The sequence below is a fragment of the Mytilus galloprovincialis genome, chromosome 8 (genome assembly GCF_965363235.1).
Source record: "Mytilus galloprovincialis chromosome 8, xbMytGall1.hap1.1, whole genome shotgun sequence".
Classification (NCBI taxonomy): domain Eukaryota; kingdom Metazoa; phylum Mollusca; class Bivalvia; order Mytilida; family Mytilidae; genus Mytilus; species Mytilus galloprovincialis.
Window position 1 is genome coordinate 86,772,613 of NC_134845.1, and position 27,642 is coordinate 86,800,254.

The 27,642-nt window shown below is 29.9% G+C and overlaps 1 protein-coding gene across 1 annotated transcript; it reads right to left on the reverse strand.

The window, feature by feature from the left end:
* Positions 1-339: 339 nt before the first annotated feature.
* Positions 340-27,329, reverse strand: LOC143042737 (sorting nexin-5-like). Its single transcript, XM_076215181.1, has 14 exons — positions 27,280-27,329; positions 25,004-25,165; positions 23,360-23,461; positions 22,243-22,373; positions 21,375-21,450; positions 19,667-19,750; positions 16,633-16,707; positions 15,366-15,396; positions 13,416-13,500; positions 10,472-10,511; positions 8,868-8,954; positions 8,048-8,137; positions 7,445-7,510; positions 340-4,104 (listed from the first exon to the last, which is right to left on the reverse strand). Exons 1-14 carry the CDS (start codon positions 27,283-27,285, stop codon positions 3,967-3,969), a joined length of 1,173 nt encoding a protein of 390 aa, XP_076071296.1. The 5' UTR covers positions 27,286-27,329; the 3' UTR covers positions 340-3,966.
* Positions 27,330-27,642: the final 313 nt, after the last annotated feature.

The window sequence follows — 27,642 nt, forward strand, 5'->3', positions numbered from 1 at the left end:
AAGCTTTAATAAAATAAAATATCTCAAATAGTCACAAGAGAATGATTCAACTACAAATACTAGTATAATAAACTCACAGGTATGTGAAAATAGCCAGAAGAATGGGAGTTGTAAGCCAAGAAACCATATAGGAGAAGAAAATTCCTACAAATTCCAAATGTTTATATGAGGCAGAAAGCTTATCAGGAACAAGGATACCTTAAGATAAAAATTCTGTATCTCTCTGGTTTGGATTGAGTGCAAGACCAGCTATCTCATCTTGTAAAAAATATAGTTATAGAAACATTGAGGCCCATTTCATTAATGGAGGCACCAAGGGTTTAAGTAAGTACGAAAATGTCTCAAAAATAAAATCACAGTTTATTAACTTTTGAATTGTTATAAAATACAATTTGATTGCACAATGTTTAAAACAAATATTATAGAATTGTATACAGTAACATGTTAAAGCAAAGGAATTATCCAAACTACATATGGAATGTCAAAGTTATCTCTGGAATGCTATTGGAATAGTGTAAACTATATTAATGAATTGATGAATTGCTATAAAGACATAGTTTTGGCAACACACATTATCTAAATGGTATAAAGATATCAATATGCTTTATGCATTATGAAACAGATACTTTCTGTAAATAATTAAACACAGATTATTTTCTGCTAAATGTAGGTTACAAAGAAAAATGCCTATTTTTGTTCTATATGCTTACTGTATAAAAATCTAAAAAGAACTTTCAATTACACTTCTTTCATACACTTTTATTTATTGACCAAATATAAAATACTATGGAAATTTTTTGTTCTGATTTTGAAATTAGTACAAAACAAAGTATCATTTCTTAATAATTTTGAGAAAACAATCATGATATAAAGCAGTCCTAACTTAATCTTTTTATATACAATTATTACTTGTCAGCAAGTAGATCGAAATGAGAATCCAATAATACAATAGATATAGGAAGATGTGGTATGAGTGCCAATGAGACAACTCTAGATCTCCATCCAAATAACAATTTATAAAAGTAAACCATTATAGGTCAAGGTATGGCCTTCAACATTGAGCCTTGGCTCACACCTTATGTAAAACCATTCAAACGGGAAACTTTCATTAACTGAAAACAAATAGCTTTGTCTAGTTTCTCATTAAACATTGCACTTCCATCCTAAAGAAAATCCTTAAAATATTTAACATTAAAAAATGTTGTTTCTGTTAACAGAAGAAAAAAAATTTTAAACAAAATATATGTAAATAACCTGTAAAATCAGCTACAGTAGAAAAAATACTTTGTTGGTGTTTTCATTTCATGGTTAATATTTCTTAAAAAAATAAACAAATGAAAAAATATAATAAAAGTTTCTCCTTATTTGTATGTGTATATCTGTTCATATGTTAAGTGTTTAGGTAAATTAAGATGACATCAAATGGACACCATATACAGTGAAACCTGACTAAACCGAATCCTGTATAAACCGAAAACCTGTGTAAACCAAACATGTTCGTAAGCACCGTCATATCAAATAAAGTGCGTTGTGAACCTGATTAAACCGAACATTGGCCAAAACCGAACAAAATCTTAAGTCCAGAAGAGGTTCGGTTTTAACAGGTTTCACTGTAGATAAATAACTATTATATTAAATAAAAAAACAAATCTATTCTCAACAAAAACAATTGATCACTATTATATTAACAATATATTAACGTAAAGCTTAATGAGTATCTTTAATAAGTATACAAATTTTGACTAGAATTAATTGCACTAAAATTAGTACTTTTAAATACCTACAAAGCATTCTGATAACATTTTCAACATTTGTTCAAATAGATATTCACTAATTTATTCATTAAAATATATAAAAATAAACAACCAATGGTATTAACCCATTTTTAGATGCCTAAATTCAGCTGAGGCAAATTGCCTTTTAAAAGGGATAGCTTTGTATTCATTTACTATAGCTAGTGGTGACAATATATAAATATTATATAACCTGTAAAATACAATTTCATTCCTAGATAGCATATAGAAAATTTGATGTTTAACAACTATAATACATATCATAATCCCATTTGGTGTTACCTTCCTACTAAATATTAGTTTTCAGAAAATAAAACAATATTTAATAATTAATCACCTAAAAACAGAAAATTTACTTCAGTATTAAATAGCTTTTAAGCATAAGCAAATGTCAATTTAGATTTAATAGTATATATTCAAATTCTAAAATATTTTTCACAAATTTATGCTTTGTTTACAACACAATAGGCAAGCATAACAAATCCCCTTATCTTAACAAGTACAACCTTTTAGTGTAAAATATGCCATACTTTACATGCTAATTTACAAAATTAAAATAAATGTTTATCAGTCATATCTAAACTCTTTTACAAGTCTTAAGGTGGGTGCAAAAATTTCAGCAAAAAATTGAACCTTTATTTTTTCATTACAAATTTTATTTATTACACTATTAGTTATTACTTTATGATATGGTAAAAAAATCAACCCAAAAAATCGATTTGGTTTGGTCCCAGATGACTTTTAAAATGTTTATATCATTGAAAAAGCTCCAAATTATCTCCCTTTGGTGCAAAAATGTTTTTTGGCATTAAATTTGATCTATCTTTTTTAACTCATCGGTGACCTATATTTTTTATTATTGTTTTCATATAAGCTGTACATAAACTAAATAATTGTAAAATTCAAGCGATTTCTGTAATTAGGTTATTTTTTCATTTCGATATTACCTCTATTTCTCCTATTAGTTCAACAGAAAAAAACGACATTAACAAAAATGTATGCTTCTTCCGGAGGCAGATTGTGAGCTTAAATGAACGGTGACCCCATTTTTTTATTTCATTTTTCTTTTAAGTATATGATAAAGTTCATTTATAAAAAAATATAGCGAAATCCTATATTAGAAAAAAAATTTGATTTATACCCAGGAGCCCCTTTAATTTAGAAATACAAAGATTTAGTGCCATTTGAAACTGTCAAAAACAACCTAGTATGTTAAAATAAATTAATTCATTTGAAATTTAGAATCAACTTCAAAGTACTAGTATATATTTCATTTTTCATAATTGAATGTAGCATGATTAATCACAGAGGAATTTGAAATTTTAAGATATTAAAACCATTTCAGTTTAAAACTGCTTACAACAAACTAAAATCAATCTTCATCTTTTTTTAGGAATAATATAAAGGAGTAGGTTCAGTAAGACCCCTTTTTGGCCCCAAAATTAAGCAGCTTTGCAAAATTGTGAAAATGTAATCTTTTAGCTATTTTTTGGAAAGTAGAATGCTTCTGCTACATAAATATGTGCTGTTTTTGACAATACAATGTACATATATCGTGTACTAGCATCATAAAGTCATGCTAAATTACTAAAATCTTCACAATTATAGCATTTTAGTTAAATTTTAGACGGTTTCCGTCTTAAATGAAAGTGGCCGCATTCGTGTTCATTCATAATATTGAAATGTAAGTTGTATTTGATGATAATACATAACATATATAAAGGTTGAGGATGAACACGGATGCGGCCACTTTCATTTTTGACGAAAACCATCTGAAAAGTGACGTTTTTTGGCATATTTGTTAGATTTTTCATATTTAAGCTTCAATCGGAGTGTTTTTAATGACTGAATCAGTTAAAATCTGTTACATAAACTAATCGAATCAATTGAAATAGACACTTAAGTGTTTAAAAAGTGTCCTAAATATCTCGTTAGATGAAACTGAAATTCGGGGCCAAAATCGGTCCTTACCGGACCTACTCCTTTCATTAAGTCTATATATGTGTTGTTTATGTTATGATTTCTGCTCTGAACTGAAGCTTGAGCTAAAATAAAAACGTCTTCCAAGTCCTCAAAATTGTGTAAAAAAAAGTCCAGAGTCATAATCTTCGTATATCTTTTGCCTTTTGTTCGTAAATAAGTTATTTATAACAGTTTTTGCAGCAATAAGACATTAATCCATTTGTTTGATTTCTGTTAGTGATCTGACAAGTAGGGTATATGTATCTCTTGCCGTCTTTATTTGGGATTCTGCAAACTTTGACAAACAATCTTCAAAGGATATCAGCCTGTTTCGTAGGAATGTCTTCAACTGCAAAGGATAATTTTCAAATCTCAATTAACATAAATGCAATGAGAGCACACTGGCACTCGTCTCAGAAAAAAACTTTAAAACTTGTTAAGTCGTAAATCTAAATTGATTTATCTTTACAATGATGTATAACATGCCTAATTTTGTTGTTGGAATCATTGTTAGCAATCCTACCCAAGTATGTCAATCATAATTATTTTGTCTACCGACACAAAATTGGCAAAATACGTCTTGCAGTAGATGATTAATTATAAAAATTGTTTCAGAAAAAAATGTTAGTTTTCTTATTAATAGAACTTATCATCAAGTTAGTAAAATTGTATAAGATACTGTGAAAAAATCTAACAAGTGTTATTTGTGGTATGTCTAATAAGTTACAAGTTTCCTTTTTTAGACATAAATTTTCCCATGATGTCAATGTCATTCAGACTCTCTCTTGACTTTACATATGAAATGAAACAAGATCAGACAACTCTGAGAATCATTTAGACTTTCCCATAAAATTGACCAATAGGAAACCGAGATATATAAAGAGCAGGGATGGGGTCGATTACTTTAAAATGTAATCTATTAAATTACAATTACTTTGCTAATAAAATGTAATCGATTACATTACAATTACACCCTTTTTCATATGTAATCGATTACATTAGATTACTTTCTTTAAAGTAATCATGATTACTTTAGATTACTTATGATTACATTGTATATTGCAATATCGAAGTTTTTTTTTTAAATTTTTTATCCTCACAAATAAGCTAATTTTGGTGATTTTTTTAAAAGCCTTAAATTATTCATCTTAATTAAAAGAATTTATAGACAAGTACAGTGTAACATGTGTAATTTGATAAAATAGCTATTACAGACAAGTGCATGTCCTTTCTCTATGTAAAAGATATAACTTTATTTTTTCTACAAATTTTAACCAACTGCCTAATTAACAAAAAACCTGAACAAATAAGAAAAAAAATAATTAAGTATAGTTTTATTGTCTGTTGGGACATAATTGACACATCCATTAATGTTTTTACAGGTGTTAATCACCACTTCCATTTTTTTTAACAAACAATAGGTGAGCTTGGGTATTAAAATTTTATTGTATAATAACAATATCAATAAAGTTAAAAGTGGTTGATTGTCATTATTTTGTTTGAAATTTTTTAATACTTGATCTAATTAATAATTATTGTCAGGTGAAAACACAGAACAGCTTTGTATCTTAGGAAAGTCTATACATTTCTCTTTAAATTAAGAAACAGTTTATTTTAATAAAATATATTTTGTACTAATGAAACTTCTGACGTCACCTGTTGTTTACTATGCATATTGTTTGTAATATTATGCCATATGTACATGTATACACTGTACATGTACTTGTTTGTACTGATGAGCCGTAAGGCTCAAAGTTAATAAAGAATAAAAATTAGAAAGCACATATTACATGTAATATACACGAATTTACGGAAAACAAAATTTATTCAATTTGAAAATAAATGAAATCTTGTTTTAACTTTCATTTTGAATTAAGTGAGCTCATATATTTATGTCGACCATCAAAGTAAAATTGGAACTAAATGTTTTCTGCATTTGAATTTCAAAGTAGTTATGTAAAAATATTGGTTAAACTTATATGAAATTGGAGTTAATATCAGAAGTTTTCAATCAAGCAAAAAAATGCTTTCAAGGCATATTCTTGTATCATAAGAGCTCAATCTCACAACAAAATATTGGAGAGGCAATTTCCTTTACTGAACTGTTAACAAAATAAAACACTTGGTTATACAAATTTGTTATATAGATGATACAATTTATCACATTAAACAAGGTCCTATCATTGATAATACCAGTTTCATGTAGTTTCATTCAAGCTTTACATTTTCTTATTTTCATATTGTCTAGATCAAAAACTATTTTCATATATATACAAGATTTGTAATCAGCAAGTAATCATATGAATGTAATCTTAAAGTAATCTAAAAGTAATCATGATTACACCTGTTTTTTGCAATGTAATCGATTACATTATGATTACTTGTAATCGGAAATGGCATGATTACTGATTACATAGGATTACACTGCAAAATGTAATCGATTACAGCTGATTACGATTACTGATTACGATTACCCCATGCCTGATAAAGAGATGTGATGCATTTATTGCCAACCCATCGTAGGTAGACAAAATAATTACAATTGACATACTTGGGTAGGATTGCTACCGATGATTCCAACAACAAAAGTAGGCATGTTATACACCATTGTAAAGATAAATCAAATCGGCATATAACAGAATTTCATTATCACCTGACATTTTTCTAAATTGTGAGTGAAGTACCTTGTGTTATATAAAGGCATATAGGAATACAGTCCCACAGAAAAATAAACTGTTATCACAAAGATATGTCTCACCCATTTTGTAATTTTGATTATGCAAATGTTGAAATCAAAATAACAATACTTTAACATCTTACACAAGTTACACAAATATTCAAAGTCAATGAACCATGACTGACTTACATGGCTAATAATATGACTAACCTACCAAAACTAGACCTAATCACAAACTAATACATTGTTGACGCTGTCGCCAGGAACAGCATACCTATGTCTCGCTTTTTGACTCTGTCAAGGCGAGACAAAAATCTGATAATTCAACATGTACTGAGTAAGTTTATTTTAATTTACATTGTGGTCAACATAATAGAATTTTATGTAACTCTCATACAAGTGAGAGGTTTGGCTACCTATAAGGCCAGGTTTGGTCTGCCATTTTAAACATAGAAAATGCCTGTACCACAAGTCAAAAATATGATAGTTTGTATCTATTTGTTTGGTGTGTTTGAGCTTTTGATTTTGCCATTAGATAAGGGACTTTCTGTTTAGAAATTTCTTCAAAGTTTAGTATTTTTTTCATTTTACCAGATATGACACTGATTCAAAATTTTATGTATAAGAATTCATAGATTTGAAATTTTTATTAATAAAAATTGGCAAAATAAAAATATGTATACTACAAAGTTAAAATACATAAACATTGCTAGAAACATCTTGTCGACTAATTATAAATCCGCCTCCAAATAAATAGAAACATGATTATAGTCTTAAGGAAATATATAAACCTATTATAGCAGAAGCTGGCATCCATGACTTTTGGTTTTTATGTGAATTGTTGTCTCATTGCATATAACACTTCTCCTATTTTTTTATACTGAGCAGGAAGCTGTGTTTGCATTTTTACTATAATTCAACTGAAATATATTGCATGCAAACAAATATGAAGATTATTAGGATGATTAAAATTGTTTCAAAAAAACATTCTGCAGATTTTGTATAAATTTACCTCTTTTCTGGCATTTATGGTGCATTCTTCATACATTTTCTCTGCTTTCTCTTTGGTTTCTTCTGCCTTAAAGAAATCAAATGAGATAGTTACTTCCCTTTAGGAAATCAATATTGTAAACCAAGTAATATTGGTGAGCAGTTTATTTCCCGTATTTTAGAGAGAGAGAAAACAACATGTTGATAATTCATAGCAAATATGTAAAACTTGGATCTTTTCTTTTTAATTACATCGAACAAATTTGAAAATCGCAATTTACAACACTGAGAAATGGGTAAGGGCAAAATAAAATATATACTAAATTAATTTAAGTTATAACTGTTAATAGTAAATAAAAGCAAACAAATAAGACAATGTTTTCCAAAACAATTAAATAAAGAGCTTAATGTTTGCCTGATTCACACCGATCAGGACTAGTGAATTTATGATCAATTTTTTGGCTCCAGTAAGGATTGATTTGGTTTTTTTGGGGGGGGATTTGAAATGACACCCCTAGCCTTCTACTACCCTTCTTCAAATTCCATTAAATGTACATGTTAGGCATGTTTTGGTGCTACCTTTTAATATACACTGCTATATACACAAAAGATTTAAAACACTTACTGCCTGTTTCTTGTTAGGTTTAGCCTTTTCTAAAGCTTTACATGCATCTTCATACTCCACCAGTAAACAGGTTCTTCTGAACAACATTTCCTGTTTTAATAAATGTTAATTTTTACTTTTATTTCTTGTGTATAATTCAGAGTTTAGTATGACGTCCATTATCACTGAACAGTATACATATTTGTTAAGGGGCAAGCTGAAGGACACCTCCAGGTGAGAGAGTTTCTTGCTAAATTGAAGACCCATTGGTGGCATTTGGCTGTTGTCTGCTCTATGGTAGGGTTGTTGTTGCTTTGACACATTCCCCATTTCCATTCTCAATTTTATGTTAAACCAGGTTACATTTTCTTTAATAAATACATGCAAATATTTTATGAAAATTTGATGAAGGCATATTTAAAATGTCAATTTTTTCCAGTAAAAACAAATTTTCAACCAATCATGTGCCATTTGTTGGTGTTTATTTTGCTCTGTCTTTAACTTTCTCTGTTGTGTTTTGTGTTCTATTGTTTGTGTTGTTTTTTTTAGCCATTGTGTTGTAAATAGATATAAGAAGATGTGGTATGAGTGCCAATAAGTTTATTTTTGGCTTATGAGTTTGATTGTCTTTCTGGTATCTTTTGTTTCTCTTTTACCAGGCTGTTTATAGCAATTTATACATCTTGCATAAAATTTATGTTTTTGTTTTGTTTTGGTAACACTGGTCCAACTAATGTGGGATGACAGTGTGAAATGCTCAGATTTATAATAACAGATATCAAATGATGACAAAAGTCTATACTGGACCAGGTGTCAAAAAGTGTGTTTGTTCCTAAATTACCTTTACTGCATCCATGTACCTGGCAAACAGGTCTAATTGAAAGGCAACAGTCTTCTCATCATTGGCACTTAATACCTCTAAGCCATGCTATAGAGAAAAAATAAAACAAAACTATCAATAAAATAATAGAAACAAAATAATAGTCTTAGGAATAACTTAACATTTTAAAAGTATGTCACTCTGGAAAATTCAAATCGTATATAAAAAAAAAAAAATTATAACTAATAAATACAAAGTACAAAATTCAGATTATTAATAAAATTTATAATCTTTTTCCAAATAAAAAAGGCATACGAAATTAATATTTGATATTTTAGGAGTCAAACATTAAATTCTGAAATAAAACACATGAAGCACTCATCTGAGATAAATAAATCATCAATTAATTCACATGTCTAAAACCTTCCATTTAAATGGTCATTCTAATATGACGTTCTTCTTTAGCTTTGGGTACAAAGCCATGTTCTAATTCGAAGAGAACATGGGCTGCACGTGATTGATGTCACAATTGAAATTGCAACGTCAGATGAATTTTGAACAACGCCAGAGATCAAAATGGACATTTTTGTTGGTCTTGTTCGCTAGGAAATTAAAAAAAATAATTCTAAAAATAAGTTTAAATGTTTCTGATCTTTTTTTATTGACAAACTGTTGATTTTTCTATAACTTTTTGGTTCATCAAATCAAAATGGCGACATTTCGAGCGTCTACTATAGGTCCGCTTCGAAGTACAAAAGTTCAAAATATTCCTATTAGAATCGAAATAATTCTATAATGCCATGCTCTATGCTCATTTTAACATGGGTAGGCATTATATTTGTAAACATTTAATACCTCGCTAACGCTCGGTATTAAGATATTAACAAATATAATGCCTACCCATGTTAAAATGAGCATAGAGCATGGCATGAAAGAATTATTTCTTAATTCTTTGTTTGAAACTTAAAGCAAGTTAAATCTTATAAAAGCACAGGATAGGTACAGTCCAATGGTCCCTCATGACCCTTATGGTAAGTTATGCTCTTGTTAAATGCTGAGACAATAGCTTGATTTTTTGTTTATGCAGACAAGAGTTTATATCAAATTATGTATAATAATACTGTATTAAGACAAATTCATCTTAGTTGAAAAAAAGAACATTGTTCTCCTAAAAACAACTAATAAATTGCATTTTTTTTATCATTACATATATAATAACCATCAGAATTATTCTGTGTTCAGTTTTGGTATAAATTGGTCAACTAGCTTCAGCTAAGCAGTATTTGATAAGGCGTGTAGAAGAATAAGTGGCGAAAGATAAAGAATAAAAGATGAGAGGGTCTTAAAGAAGGCCAATGATAAAATATAGCTAGCAAATTGAGCATAAAAATCTGGAACTATGAATATCACATATTTTTCATTACTGCTACATTTTGGCTATATGCATCTATTTTACTAGCAGTTACACATTCATATCTATTCTAAACTGCACTTATGTGCTATTCATGATAAACTGGCCATGCAATATTATCTAATGTTTAAAACTGCTGTTTCCAGAACATAAAACTCACTGCATTATCAATGAAGCCTAGCAGAGGGTGAGAGCTCTTAGAAATAGTTTATACCTTAGCATTTTCTATGCCTTCACCAAGTTTTCCCAGATATCTAAAGAACAAAACTAAAGTTATAATACTGTACATTCTAATGCAATTATTTTGTAACAATGGTTCTGATTGGATGACAGTTAGCATAAAATTCTCTATCTCCTTGTCTGTAATTCAGCAAGCCGACATTTTGAAATGCTGAATATATTGATATGTAATTTCTACAGTAATAAGCCAAAAAATTCACATGTTGCACCTAAAAATCTTCTTTTTATGAAATTTTATTACATTCTGAAGCGGCACAGAAGCCAGAAAACGCCTGGTGTTTATGTTTGACGCCTGAAGCATACCTATGACGTCACCTAGTGTACGGACCAAAGAAGATAACATCTTTTCACAGAATTTTCTTTAATGAAGATTTTACACTGAAATCATGATTGAAATTTAATAGTGAAATTGTTTTGCATTAGAATAGAGATAACTGTATTGTATTTGAAGCTTTGCGGACGTCCATCAGTAGTTTTACTGTCGCAAATACCGGTTTACCTGTCTCCCCTCCCCGTTGCCAGGTAAACTAAATTTGTGACAGTAAAACTACCGATGGACGTCCTTAAAGCTTCAAATACAATACAGTTATCTCTTAATTTACAATAACTGTGCATTGCATTGCTTTTTATTTTTTCTGCATCATACCACCAAAAAAAGTAACCTATAACTGATGCTGTACTGGATTATCTGACTAAATGTGGATTCATTTATTCTTGAGAGTACAATTTTTGTTGTCAGATTGAGGGAGAAAAATATTATTCATGAATATTTTCAATTATTCCATGGTTTTGCCAAAGTAAATACTAAATTCTATAGTAATTTTGCACCTTTTTGAAAATTCAAATTGGAGATTCATCTTTTCCAACAAAGTAAAGTAAATGTAAAAAAAAAAAATAAAAAATCAGTTTTTTCGTTCATTTTTGTACCTATAAAGCATTTTGTAATTATTTATCATGTTTATATTTCAATAAATATAAATAATTTCACGACTGTTATTTACTTGATGTAGTTTAATAATGAAAGACCCAAGCTTTTACATATTCGCAACAATTTATATTCATGCTATTTTTCTACCCTCGAAAGTCACAAAATCAAAATCACTTGCAAAAATAAGTTGGTTTACAATTTTTGAATATATCAAATGAGTAAAGACAATGAGTATAGTTCCTATCAAAATAATCCTGATTTCAATAAAAGAGTTATATTTTGTCAATGCACATTTATTGTAAAATTGTATAAATAGTGATAAGACAATTTGTGCATTCTGTGAGGCAGAACAAAAAACAAGGTTATTTAAAAAAAATGTTAGACAAAATGTTTTACAGCAGATTAAAAACAGTGTAAATCCTACTACATGTAGTACTACTGATTACGACTTAAATAAATAATAATTTGAAAGTAAATAATATTAGTTAATGAGCAGCATCCAGTTGTGCAATCAGTGCATTTTCTGGTTTTAGAACTTTCAGTTGAAACCTCTGAATAATGCCTTATAATTTAATTTTGGATGTAACACGTCTTCTGGCTGACGTTATTTTGTTATGAGCCCATTGACATAATTTAGTCATGTGACCGTGAAGTCATCAACGTTTTTTCATGGTTTTCTACGGTTTAAAATGGAATTTAGAATTAAATTATAAGAAATGACTGTAATATTTTTTCAGTCTATTCGAAATAACATAAAAAATGTGGTGCACACTGTTAAATAACCCGCTACGCGTGTTATTCAGTGTGCACCAAATTTTTTAGGTTATTTCTTCATAGACAGAAAAAATATTACAGTCATTCCTTATTTAATTGAAAAAAAAATGAAAAAAAAGACAACATTATATCGACCAATATTAAAATGTTTCTTTGAGGTGTGCCTTAATGAATCCAAATCAGTGTTGAAATGGTCTGTAGATAAATACAAATATACTTATATGTTTTTTTTTGGTATGCTTTTTTAGTCCTAATTACAAAATCATTTTTTTTTCTATTTTTTTTTCATTTTTCACATAACGATATTAATTGAAAATAACCACCGAAACATATACATTTAATTGTATAACCAAACTGTAAATGAACTCATAAAAGGATACCCCTTTCCCTGAAATAACACTCATATAATTATGAAGTTCATAAATTTTGATTATCTTTCCTTTAAATGAAGTTGATAAATTTTGATTATCTCCCCTTTATATGCAGATAATGATTTTGATTATCTTCCCTTTACATGAAGTTGATAAATTTTGATTATCTCCTCTTTATATGCAGATAATGGTTTTGATTACCTCCACTTTGTATGAAGTTTAAAAATCAAAATTTATCTCCCCTTTCTATGAAGTTAATAAATTTTAAAAATCTCCCCTTTTAATATGAAGTTAAAAAAATTTGATTATCTCCCCTTTAACATATTTGACTAGGATAACATCATCACTTAAGTGTCTTTGATATTCATTCAGTACCAGGCCAAGATTTAGGATTTTAAAAAGGAGTATTATTCCAAATAATTGAATTTATACCACCAAGTGGAGAGATGGAACTAATTACTGTAACTTATTTTCGCAAATACTTTATTTTGCCTTAAGCTCTTTCTAACCTACTTCACAGCGATTCAATTTCATGATTTTCAAATTAACCTGTTGTAGTTAGATAAGGCAAGATCAAATTTTAAATTTTCGCAACAATTTATATTCGATTTATTTTCATTTTTGCGAAAACCACAAAAAATCAGTTGCTCAGGGGTATTAGTTGGTTTACAGTATACAAATGCCAACAAACGGTTATATCTCTACATGTTTCCATGGATATGTTATTTAAGCAAAACTACAATCAAGTTATATTCTGAATAAATTAAAACAAACATAGTGTAGAAAATAAACTAAAGTGTGTTAAAAACTCAAAAACATGCACAAATTAGGTTTCTGTGACCTACTTGTTAATCCTGACTGAAGTTTCATCTCTGTCTATAGTTCCTCCTGACAGACATGTTCCTAAATGAGTATAACAACTTGCTAGTCCTGAAAAACATTTTGATAATATTTAGGTTAAAATGTAAAGCATAGCAGAAAATAAGGGAGACAGATTTATATAAGTTTTTCTTGTTTCAGAATCCCAGTATTTATATTATATAATTGTATTTCATGCACTTTTTGAAAAATAAAATATTGTTTAAACTAAACTATATTTTAATCATCTATTGTTTTGTCTGTCTATTAAATCACATTTGATTCAATTTATCTAAGTTATTTACAGGAAACTAAAACAATTAAAAATAAAAATATCTGAAAACATCCATTTTATTGTTTTCACCAAAACAGCATCTTCTTTTTTTACATATATTATTCTTGTTGATTTCCATATGAAGTTTTCATAGACTAATAAGAGACAAAATAATTTGAACATTTCTGTTGATATCTGCTAAGTAGCAGCAATTATCTCATACTATCTTGCTGCCTATTCTGTTGTCAAGAAGAATAATACTATCAGATTATAACATGGTCTTTTCATATCGCATGTATAATCAGCGCTAGGTTCAATATCAGCCCAAGAGCTGCATGACTCGATGGCTGATATCAAATAACACATGTAATATGAAATATGACATGTGATGACCTTTTTATCATATATATGCTTCAACAGTGAAAAAAATAACAGATTAATATATTGATCCTTTAACATGGTTCTCAAATAGCAGTTCAAAGAATGAAAAGTTCACGGATGTCAGACCCCCAATGTAGTACATTCGATATGAAATCTTTCTATCATATACCATCAACAGAGAAAAAGTCACTTTCTAAATTATGCTTGAAACTTTTAAAAATGGATTTATTTTATCATTTGTTTGGGTTTTTTTTGTTTGTTTTTTTTTCATTTTATAGAATACTTTCCAGTATCCAAATAATTGTTTTGTACACTACTTTGTAATGTTTTTCACTGAAAACGTACCATTGAGGTGAATTTTCCTGAATTTGCAGAGTATCATCGGAATGCCATTCTATAACATTACAGAAAGGCTTGTGATAAATTTTTCATACCAGCCCACTAAGCACCAATTCGAAAAATATGGAATTTACATAAATTTAATGCTATTATCCTACGGTAAAAATCATATGTTATTTAGTATAAGTATATGATAAATAGAGCTCAATACATGGTCTTTTCCATATTGGCCCGGCTATCATCCTGAGAACCTCATTTCAGCCAGAGACGAAGGCCATGTATTAATCACTTTATCATATACTTCCGACAATTGCTTAATGTAAGGCAAATAAACAAATGAAATAATTTAAACATTCAAAAACTTTACAAAGAAGTGAAATTATGTATCCAACATAATATACACTATAATTGTCCAACAATAACATCACTACCTCCATATATATTTATGGTAACATAGATTCTGTAGATCCTGTAAATCCATGAAACTAGCATTATTTTAAAAATCTATATGACATTAGATTTAGCCATGTTTACATCTTCTTTTTTCAATAACAGCTTTTCTGTACAAACAGATTTACCACTGGATTCAATACACCTTACCGTTATTTTTCCCACGTCAATGGACTTCACAAAAGTTCCTGTAAAAGAGGGGTGAAAGATACCAAAGGGACAGTGAAAACGTGACGTCATAATAAAAAAAATCTGACGCCACAATGGAAAAGTAAACAAACGATACTGGAAATACCGGAAGTAACTTGCATGAGAAGACTGATATGAGTTTTGTGCACAAGATGCCCCTGATATGGGTTATCAGCCCGGGTGGGAAATTATGGCTTGTGTACTTCCATTCATTACACATATGCAAAAGCTATCATGTTATTGCTAAGTATATGAGAAAGTAAAATACATATTTTTCAGATAATATTACAATTAAAAAACTCACTCATCTGAGCATATACCATTTTGTTGAAATTCTGAAAAAAAAAGATGAGAAAAACTTATTGATATATTTTGTCCATACATTCAGTAAGCCTTAATTATAATAAACTGAACACAGCATCAAAGATCTTAATGTTAACATTATTATGTTTTCAAGAATTTAATCTCTCATTGATAAAGTTATGTAATTATAGTGCCAAGGGTAGAACAATTATTTCTTGGACCCTTAAAATCATCCCTGTTTAAATGTAGTTAGGGCTGTTCAAGAATTAATTGTATTGAGCGGTCGGAAGGCACTTTTATTAAATTTTGATGGGTGGTTTTTTGCTACCATTCTTTTTAACTTTTTAGTGATAAATTTGATGAACTAATATTCTCATTTTGTCTTCAACATGGCAGTTCTTTTCTAATCTTATATTTCTATATAACGGTAAATATTTATGCAGAATGTGACAAATTTAAAAGGGTTATACCATATGTGATATATATAATATGTGTGGATATTGTACCTTTGATGTAGTATTATGATATTTATCACATATTTGTCACGAAAACGTCAGGTTTTGTATATGTAATAACCTCAAAGTTCCCCGTTTCAATAAAGAGGTTATTGGTTATTGTGCCCTGATCCTAAATGATGTATGTCATTGCATCCTTAACAACACATTTGTGATCAAATGTTAAGATTTTTACCTGTTATGTTTCATTAAATTGTTATAATTGGATTTGTTTTCCTCTTTCCTGCAGAACTTAAATATGTAATAAATAGATTATAATATGTCTTTTCCATATTGGCCCTGGTATCATCCCTTGACCCATATCCAACCTCGGCTTAAGCCTCGAGGCCGATATGGGAGTCTCAGGATGATACCAGGGCCAATATGGAAAAGGGCATACATAATCTATACATATACTATGTACCTGTGATGTTTATTTACATGTGTATTTTATACATGTATGTGATATGTGTTTTACGTACCTGTGATGTGTATTTACATGTGTATTTTATACATGTATGTGATATGTGTTTTACGTACCTGTGATGTTTATTTACATGTGTATTTTATACATGTATGTGATATGTGTTTTACGTACCTGTGATGTTTATTTACATGTGTATTTTATACATGTATGTGATATGTGTTTTACGTACCTGTGATGTTTATTTACATGTGTATTTTATACATGTATGTGATATGTGTTTTACGTACCTGTGATGTTTATTTACATGTGTATTTTGTATATGTATGTGATATATGTGTTTTACGTACCAGTGATGCATCTTTCATATACTTTCCATAATTAACAGCCCATTCTCTTTGTTTTTGAAAAAAATCATCAACATCCTGAAAACAGTTTAAAAATTTAAAGGTATTTATACATTTTAAGAATTATCCAAGAAAACAAAAACAAGGTAAACTAAATGTTGAAAACCTATTTAATACAAAATTCAAAATCAAGGTGTTTTTCAGAAGATATTAGATTTAAACTTCAAGTAGCAAATAGTTGGACACAACTTTAATGAATCAAAACACCAGTGATGATTTAACAAGAATGTGTCCCTAGTACACGGATGCCACATCAGCACTTTCATTTACAGTGAAAATTGAGAAAAAACTCTAACTTGGCATTAAAATTAGAAAGATCATATCATAGGGAACATGTATACTAAGTTTTAAGTTGATTGGACTTCAACTTCACCAAAACTACCTTAACCTGAAGCAGGACAGATGGACGAATGGATGAATGGACAGAAGGACAGATTATTAATAAACACACAACCGGATGCACAGACCAGAAAATAAAATGGGGCATAAAAACAATAACAACATGCCAATGAATTTAGTCACTAAAATAACAAATATTTCATACACTGTTATGTAGTGTTTATGTTACACATTTCCTTTGTAAATAGTGTAGGGGGAGAATCTTAAGAAAGATTTTCTGTAGAATGTAAATTTTTGTGATTATCTCCCCTTAATCTTAAATAAAAACATCAAATTAATCTGAACCTTGGCAGATATATTTTACAGTCAGAATTTTGGAGCCGAAAGGTATTGCTTTCTTTTGGTAGCCGTTTTCAAGTTTTTCATCATTTACTTTTATTAGGTATGTTCCTTGTGCAAAAGCTGAAAAGACAACATAATGTATGTAATTGGTAGTTTTTCAAAATTTATTAAAGACTAAGACACAGCCATTGAATTTTACCTTCAAATTAAAAATTGTTCAAGTGCTGTCATTGGTCAAGAATGATGTAGTCAGAGAGGGTGTGACTTATATCTGTCTTTAGTAGGCACAAGTATGTTAATACACAAATGTGGTCTTAATCTGGGAATGGTACAGAGGAGTGGAAAGGATTGATCCCCTTGGCCAGCAAAGATGACTTATCATATCTATACTTGACTGTCCAAAGTCAGGAGCCTGTAATTAAGTGGTTGTCATTCGTTTATGTGTGACATATTTGTTTTTCGTCCTTTTTTTTTTTTTTTTTTATTTAAAATTAAGGCCGTTAGTTTTCTAGAATTGCTTTACATTGTCTTATGGGGGCCTTTTATAGCTGACTATGAGGTATGGGCTTTGCTCATTGTTGAAGGCCGTATGGTGACCTATAGTTGTTAATGTCTGTGTCATTTGGGTCTCTTGTGGACAGTTTTTTCATTGGCAATCATACCACATACATTGAAATAACCAGTGTTGATGCAGTGTTTATAAATTTTGTCAATTAAAGGGATAGTAGCTACGATTTTGACAAAAATATGAACAAGTTTTAAAGCTGCTAAAATCAAAGATATGTACTAAATATAATCAATAAGATTGCTAGAATGTTTTCATAAACTACAGAAGTGTGGTAAAAATAATTGATAATTCATATCGTGTTGTGTGCCTATTCATCTCATTAATTATGCATCGGGTTTACTTCCCGAACTTTGCCGACACAGCAAGTGAGCTAACCAAGATAAATATAGATACGAACACGTGCTTTTTGTTTATTTTACATATTTGATAATTACTCTATACCAAACGTACATATTTGACGCCATTTATCAAATTATGTAAATAAAAAATATAACAAATACCGGCATATTATTCCAACCCAAGATTCTCCAACAATGGCGATAGTATACACTTGTTATTACATTTGTATGACTTAACCATGCCGATAATGTATACACGTGTTTGTGTGTTAAATTGGGGCCTCCATGAAGGACACTTGAAAAATAATACTAAAGTTTAGGAAGTTGATTTATAATTTCTTCTAAGGTGGGAGATTACTGCCCGTCAATTTATAAACATATTTTTGACAATTATGAACACGTTGAGATTTTTGTTCATGTGATCTGGAAAATTGAAGAAATGTAAACATTACGCAAACCGTTGGCTACTTCTGTTTGACTTTGCCTGCGTCACAGGTGTTTTGAGTGATTTTAATGACCGATCTTGTCGACGTTTTTTATTTTTATTTTACAATAACTTGTCTGCACCTCTTTTTTATTTCTTTTCTCGTTGAAACTGTAAATTCACGTACTATTTCCGCGATAACATTCCCCTGTTCGACCCTTTTCCCTTCGAGGCACAATGTGCGATTGCGCATTAGGAACTGAAGAGTCAAGGTCATATGAATAAGGATTGGGCTTAACATCGAGTTATTATCTATAGACAATAAATAAATGTAGGTGCTAAACGTTAAAAAGCTTCTAAACACTTAATGGAACGTAACCAGTAATTGTTTTAATCATAATTATTTTACTTTTTGTACAAAATCCGGCATATAGATTAAAAAAGTAATTTTAATGAAAATCGTAGCTACTATCCGTTTAAGTCAAATAGATGCATGTATGTGATGTTTTTTTAACCTGCTCTTAAGCCCTCTATATAAGTTAAACTGATGGACCAACAAGAATGATGCAAGACTTGAAATCAGATAACATGCAAGAAGACTGGATGGCGTATACAGAATAGGAAATAATAATGCAAGAGTGCAGCGAAATTGGCCAAAAAGTAAAATAAAAAAGAAAAATTGGGCCGAAAAATAAAGAATTGAGTATATCGAGCTGCTAAAATATAAAAAAATGGAGAATACTGGGCAAAGTGAATAAAAAATAAAGTTACAAGCTTTAACGGTAAAAAAAAGTTTAAAAATAAACAATGAAGGACCCTAATCAAGTTTCTTGTGCTCTAACAAGCCTTAATATAAAAAAAAAATGTTTTTTAGATTGATTCCCCTTCTTATAATTTATCAGCAAAAATTTAATATATGTGGTCTGCCTCCAGTTTTGTGAATAAATTAAAGATGATTAATCATACCTTATGCTGTCCTTTTCTGGCTTCATCTACCATATTTGACATTCTGTTGAAGAATCCTCTCTTAACTTTAGCTTTCACTGCTGCCTATAAAATATATAATAAATGCAAAAATACAAGTCTGCGTATTTATATTATAGTTACACAGTGTGCAATTGTCCTAATACGAGAATTTATTGGGTTAATCAAATTCATATCGGGTGACCTCATAAATTCTGTATTAGGACAATTGTGTAACACTGTGTAACAAATTTATCATGATTTTGTTATATTACGTAACATATTATTATTTTCAAATTCAATATTAGAACAATATACAGAGCCCTCCCTCAGTATTGCTCTGAGTACAAAAAGTTTATATTTTTCTGACATTGACCTAACATTGTTTTTATACTGCAACTTAAATTAATACATAATAGCTTTTAAATCTTAACACAAATGTCAAACTTATTTTCATCCCTTAATGGACCCCTGATTGTGGAGAAAGTGTTCCATGATGTAATTGACATCATACAAAATATAGCTTTGTTACTATATTTTGGGAATAAACACAATTAACTAGTTGCAGTATAAAACAAGTGCAGGCAATTAATTTTTGAACCCCTTTTTTTAAACGGACATCAGGTAGAACTCAACATTCTGAATGTTTATTCACTTGTCAGTTTTTATCATTTAGTAGCAGTTTTCAAAATATTTGAAAAAACTTAAAATTGAGAATGGAAATGGGGAATGTGCCAAAGAGACAACAACCCGACCATAGGAAAAAAAAAAACAGTGATGCATTTTTTACTCCTATATGTTATATATAGCATCTGAGATCACCCCTAGTTTTTTGGTGGGGTTTGTGGGGTTTACTCTTTAGTTTTCTATGTTGTGTCATGTGTGCTGTTGTTTGTTTGTCTTTTTCATTTTTAGCCATGATGTTGTCAGTTTGTTTTAGATTTATGAGTTTGGCTGTCCCTTTGGTATCTTTCGTCCCTCTTTTATATTTTCATGTACATGTACATGTATGCAGCCATTTTGATTGAAAGGCAGGTTCCTTGGACACATTTCCAACTATAAATACCCCATTGAAGATTGTAGCTAGCTTGGTTAGATATTGACCCAGTTGTTGCAGAGGAAAATAATGATGACAAAAGCTCACTTGGCACTTTGGACTGAATTTCAATTCTTCATTGTTATAGAAAAGTAAAATTTTATTAAAATAAAATTGAGATTGAATATGGGGTATGTGTCAAAGAGACAACAACCCGGCCAAGAGCAGAAAACAGCCCAAGGCCACAGATAGGTCTTAAATAAAGCAAGAAAATCCTGGAGGTGTGTTTCAGCTGGCGCCTAAACAATAATTGTAATCTGATGTACAGTAGTTTTCGTTTGTTTATGTAATTTATATGTGTTTCTCGTTTCTCGTTTTATTATATAGATTAAATCGTTGGTTTTCCCGTTTGAATGGTTTTACACTACTGAGATATTGGGGCCCTTTATAGCTTGTTGTTCAGTGTGATCGAGCCAAGGCTCCCTGTTGAAGGCCGTACCTTGACCTATAATGGTTTACTTTTTATAAATTGTTATATGGATGGAGAGTTGTCTCATTGGCACTCATACCACATCTTCTTATATCTAGTTTAATTAGCTATAATAGATGTCACACTAATCTCTGAAACACATATCACTTCATTATCGACAATATAAAAATGAAAGAAAGTCTCACCTCTTTTTCTAACAGAAATTTTCGTAGATTTTCATCTTTTCCAAACACTTCATGATGAGTAACAAGTTTAAAGTAGCTGGAAGATAAAAATAATTCTAATATAAAAACTTAATATAAAAAAAAATCTATTTAATAAATAAAACACCAAGTTTCTACTACTAATGTTGTCATTAATGGTTTATTTTTAGGTTTGTGTGTGCATTGAGATTCAAAAAAGTCTCTTCTTATCATATAATATAGTACCACATAGTTCAATACAAAATACTATGTCATTTTAATGTGATACTATATATCCTAGAGGATGTCACAGACACAGATGATAATATTGTTGAATGTTATAAATTTAAGATCAGTAAAATGTTTAAAACTTAAAATAAGCCATTCATATTATAACCTCATAATTGTTTTATTTTCCTGTCTACTTCTGAAAAGTTTCTGCACACTTGCTTTTCTGCACCCCTACAGTCCCTAGTAAAATCATCATAAACCATGACCTTACTACCAATACCAAACTGTTTTTAAGATTTGTAATCTGTGTTAAATGTTTATAACTTATGATTGATAAGCAGGGTAAGTCATCTATACTATAACTAGTCCGTCGGAAGGGGACGATAAATGGTTGACCCTTGTTAAGAGAAAGCCATATCTCTTCCACATTAAAGACACCCTTGCTTCGAAAAAGAACAGACTAATGCCCCTACAAGGCCGCACTTATCAGGCAACCGTAAAGTAGAAAGGGATTAATATAAGTTGCAAAACTTGTTTCCCAATCCACTATAAATAAATATGTTTTAAACTATAACTTGATATATTTTTATTTTCCTGTCCACTTCTTGAAATAAATCTGCAGAAGATACATCACACTTACTTTTCAGCACTCCTACAGTCCCGAGTAAAATCATCTTGAACCATGACCTTACTGCCACTTCCTAACTGTTTCTTTGATTTAGATTCTGCTGCCTTAGCATCTGTTTCTGGTCTGTTTGGTAAAGGTGGTACCTAATAATTAAAATATAGCACATTTGGTGATATGTTGATTTTCAGATTTATACAAAATTTTGAAAGATATATGGCATATACATGTATACTGTAAATTAAGAAATTATTGCGTGCAATTATTATTGCAATTTTGTCATTTTAGATTTAAATGCGATTTTAATTTTAATTTTTACGATTTTGAGAAAAATCCTGTTTAATTCATATAAAATATTTCACAAAATGCAAGTTTAAATTATAGCGTTTACAACTCTATCGCATTTTTTGCAATTATTAAAACCTCGCAATAATTTCTGAATTTACAACCACTTATTCAAATTTTATGACATTATCAATTTTATCCAAATCTATTGTTACATATCAAGCCTGAACATCAACAATCTAGGCAATTGAAAATTATGTCAAAGGAAGAAAACAAATTGCAGTGTAGTTTTAGGTCTAATCTTGATTTTTTACTACAGTTACAAAGTTCACAATATGAATGGATATAACCATCATAGTAGATATTGCAATAAAAATTGGTTGTAATTGAATAGAGAAATTAGTTTCAGAGAAAAAAAAATTGTATATGTGTCCATTTGACACCATGCCCATCTCATATTACAACATTTTAAAGTTTAGTAACCTGCATTATTAAATTAGAATATTTTTAATTAAGTTTATACCTCATACATTTATATTCATGATCCAATTTTAAAGTTGATCAACTTTATGGTGCACTACCTTAAACCAAAACCTTAAACCTGTTGGTTGACGAACAAATGTATGAATGGAAAGAGATAGAATCAGACAAAGAAAGCACTATTATATGTTAACATGCACTGGTATTATGGTTTCCTTTTAAGGTCCACAATTACAGGAGGTGATGAAATAAATGTAATGAGACTCCGAGAATTATACAAAACGAAACATCATATGATATGTCCCAATTTCTGTATCCTGTTGTATAATTTACATATAAGGTCTATCAATTTATTAAAGATACATACTATAATTCCTGATACACTGTTCTGTGTCATTAAACAATGCTGTAACCATTCTATATCGTCATAAATTCTGGTAACTGTACTAAGTTCTTCATCATTGTCTGGCTAATATATAAACATTAACAGAAATAATACAATCATCAGTAAAATATAATTAAGGAATGACTGTAATATTTATTCTGTCTATGAAGAAATAACATAAAAAATTTGGTGCACACTGAATAACGCGTGTAGCAGGTTATTTAACAGAGTGCACCACATTTTTTATGTTATTTCGAATAGGCAGAAAAAATATTACAGTCATTTCTTATAATTTAATTCTAAATTTCATTTTAAACCGTAGAAAACCATGAAAAAAACGTTGCTAACGTCACGGTCACATGACTAAATTATGTCTATGGGCTGATAACAAAATAACGTCAGCCAATTAGAAGATGCGTTACATCCAAAATTAAATTATTGTCAAATGTGTACAAGTTGTAATCAATTAAACTTTAAAAACATTTAGACAAGGTAATCTGACCTATTAGTCACTGTCAGAAGCCTTGAAAACATTTAGACAAGACAATCTGACCTATTAGTCACTGTCAGAAGCCTTGAAACTTTTAGACAAGGCAATCTGACCTATTAGTCACTGTCAGAAGCCTTGAAAACATTTAGACAAGGCAATCTGACCTATAAGTCACTGTCAGAAGCCTTGAAAACATTTAGACAAGTCAATCTGACCTATTAGTCACCGTCAGAAGCCATGAAAACATTTAGACAAGGTAATCTGACCTATTAGTCACTGTCAGAAGCCTTTAAAACATTTAGACAAGGCAATCTGACCTATTAGTCACTTCAGATGCATAATTGTCCAGTGGTTGTTAATTGTTGATGTGGTTTATAAGTGGTTCTTGTTTTTTTATTTATAATTAGACTGTTGTTTTTCCTGTTTAAATTGTTTTGCACTTTAGTCTCTTCATTATTGGACGCTTTATAATTGTTTGTGAATAGCTATTATATTTATAAAGCTCAATGTTGAAGGTGGTACTTTGACCGATAATTTTTCACTTTTTGTAAATTGTGACTTGGACGGAGAGTTGTCTCATTGGAACTCATATGACATCTTCGAAAACTAGTTAACTCTTACCTTTGTTCAAGTTAATCTCTCAAAAGTTAGGGATATTCTCAGTGTTGTAATTTGTTGTATATATTCATAGTACATGATATATCATATCTAAATTAATGTTGTTTTCTTTATAATTTCTTAAATTTGATGTTGATGACACCTCTTTATTAATTTCTGTTTTAAATTTATTTACATCTTTTTAAATTTCTTGTTAATTTCAAATTTTGTACTGTGCATGCATGCATTTCAGTGAATTGTATTGTTGGTTTGCTGTCTCAATCATATACATGTACAACTCTTCATCTCATGTTTCTATAATATAATATACTGTAAAGTCAGAAACTTATTGCATTCAGCCATAAAATTATTATTTATTATTATAGTGATTTCATGAATAGCTGCTTACAGATATAAAAAAAACCAACTTATTATTGCGATACTGACAGTGTCGCATTGAACGTATTAACCAAAAAACTGGCTATAATTTCAGAATTAACAGTATAATGCACAATATTTTGTCCTTTCCTAAATCTTACATCACAAACTGTAATTGTGAACTTTAAGTTATCTCCATCTTTTACTGCTGTAGGTACTTTAACATCATACAGGTGTTTAAATGGACCAGAATTTACAACAGGACTAGGTGAACTAATATCAATTTCCCCATCTGAGTCCTCGTGTCCATTCTGATCAGACTCCTGAAAAATAATTGTAACATCAGAACTGTTCTGGAATTATCATTATACATGTATACATACAAAGAAGATGTGGTATGATTGCCAATAAGACAACTGTCCACAAGAGACCAAAATGACACAGACATTAACAACTATAGGTCACCATATGGCCTTCAACATGAGCAAAGCCCATACTGCATAGTCAGCTATAAAAGGCCCATATAAGACAATGAAAAACAATTCAAACGAGACAACTATTGGCCTTATTTATATAAAAAAATGAACGAAAAACAAATATGTAACACATAAACAAATGACAACCACTGATTTACAGTCTCCTGAAAACTGGTTTTAACTAGCAGATACTTAATTTTGTGTTTCACCCTTTCTTGCTCACTTTACGGCTATCTTATTTCATGAATTTCTAATTTACTAATAGTCAGACTAGTTTAAAAAGAAAAGATCCAAAATATTTGTTACAAGTCGCGAAAATAATAGCCTGGGAAAATAAGTTGGTTTACAGAAATTAAGGTTACTTTGTCCTAGAGTCAAATACAACGAATAAAGTATAGAACAAAATCACCCTGATATATTTCAAAGCAAGAAAAATCATACAACATGCTTTTTTGTAAGATAGGAATGGAATTTAAAGCATTTTTCATGACAAAGTTTCCAGAGGATCAAATTTATTCATTCAGTGTTAATGTAAAGTTTCCTTTTACTGTCTTGTTTATGATAATATGTCTTTTGATTGACTTAACATTTCAATTGATATATATCTTATAGTGTCTTTTTTTATGCTGTGATGCTATACTTTTGTTTCTAGTTGGATGAAATTTGTGCACCGGCCGGCCCTAAATAAAGGCAACGTAGCAATAAATACCACTGTTTAAAACTGATATTCAGAGGTTTTTAAAATTGTTGATGTTGTTCATAAGTGTTTCTAATGTTTCTTTTTATATAGATGACGGCTTTCAGTAAGTGTAGAAACAAAAGTATATTGCATTGGTTTAAAAGGGGTTGCTCAATCTGTTAGTTTATTCTTTAGTCTGCTTATTTAACAAGGAACAATAACTGTATTGTTCCTGTGGAAGTAAGAATCTGGGTCTGTTCGACGTAATGTCCCCTTTCACTTTCGCACCCTACATGTTCGCACCTAATTTTCATTGCTTAGTTTTGTGTTCACTAATTTTGTATTATTGCTGTAAATACATTTTTTTCCCTTGTTTCTAAATAAATAGATTCTGACGTTCTTCTGAGTTGAATAAACCTGAATCATGTTTTGGTTAGTATATGATTACATTTAATGCTTAAATTAATAATCATTTTTTCTTCTTCATTGTATCTGTAAATTAAATGAGATTATGACAATGTGTTTTATTTTTGTGTTGAATAAATTCTTATCATGTTTTGGTTAGTGTATTGCTATAAACATGATAAATATATGTCTTTTTCATTGTTTCTAAATAAAGTGAGATTATGGCAACCTAAAGGAAATAGGTAGTTGCATGACATTGCTCCATCCACAAGATCTGTATCTTCTGAGCACTGTGTGTAGCTGCAGTGAACATCTAGCTCTAAGTTGTCAGAACGCACTCTAATGTCAACAACCTCGGCTTCTTTCATCAGGTCAGGGACCACAGAGTGTAGAATGAAAATTGGGCGTGAACGTGTAGGGTGTAAACAGACCTTAGGGGTTAACTTGTAAGATGGGAACATGTAGGGTGTAAACGTGTATCTGGACCCAACGGACCTGTTACAAGGAAATAATGTCACAGAATCTTTCTTCCTCTTTAGACTTTATTAAAAGTTTAAGTTATATTTAGTATAAAAGAACTTCTAATTCTCTTCTTAGGTTCTGCCTCCGTTGTTTTTCATAACAAAATCATTTTATTGTGGAGGACTGGTAAAATCACTGTTCTAAATGGAATGAAATGCTGTTTCATGAGCGAAAACATTATTTTTTTGGGGGCGTGTCAAAACTGTTAAAGAACATCTGGAGCTTGCTATGACTACTATGCTGAAATGTTCATGCTCTGTTCTGAAGAAGATTGAAAGAACAACAGTTTTCTATTTCAGTAAGAGTTTTAACACTTCCTTAAAGCATATAAGAAAAGAGAAACATCTAGCCAAACCTTCATCTTGGCGCTTGCAGACGATTTAAAAGAAGATATAGGTAGACACCCGAAATGTTCCGATAATTTATAAAATAAGTCTGACAAATCCGATCTAACACCTTCTATTGTCACGGAATAGAAGTTCCTTCATAACATAAGTTCCAAAAGGAAAGAATATTCTGGAATATTATTTCCACAGGAATAAATATTACAGTATATTGTAACGTTTTTCGTTTAGTACATGCATCATTGGGTTTTATTATCATGGTATAATTAGATTACTTATTCTAATTAACTGTTATAAAGTAATTCCTTACAATCTATGTTTATCGCATTCAATCAGATTGTACGTGTTAAATGTCAAATCAATCATGTTAATCA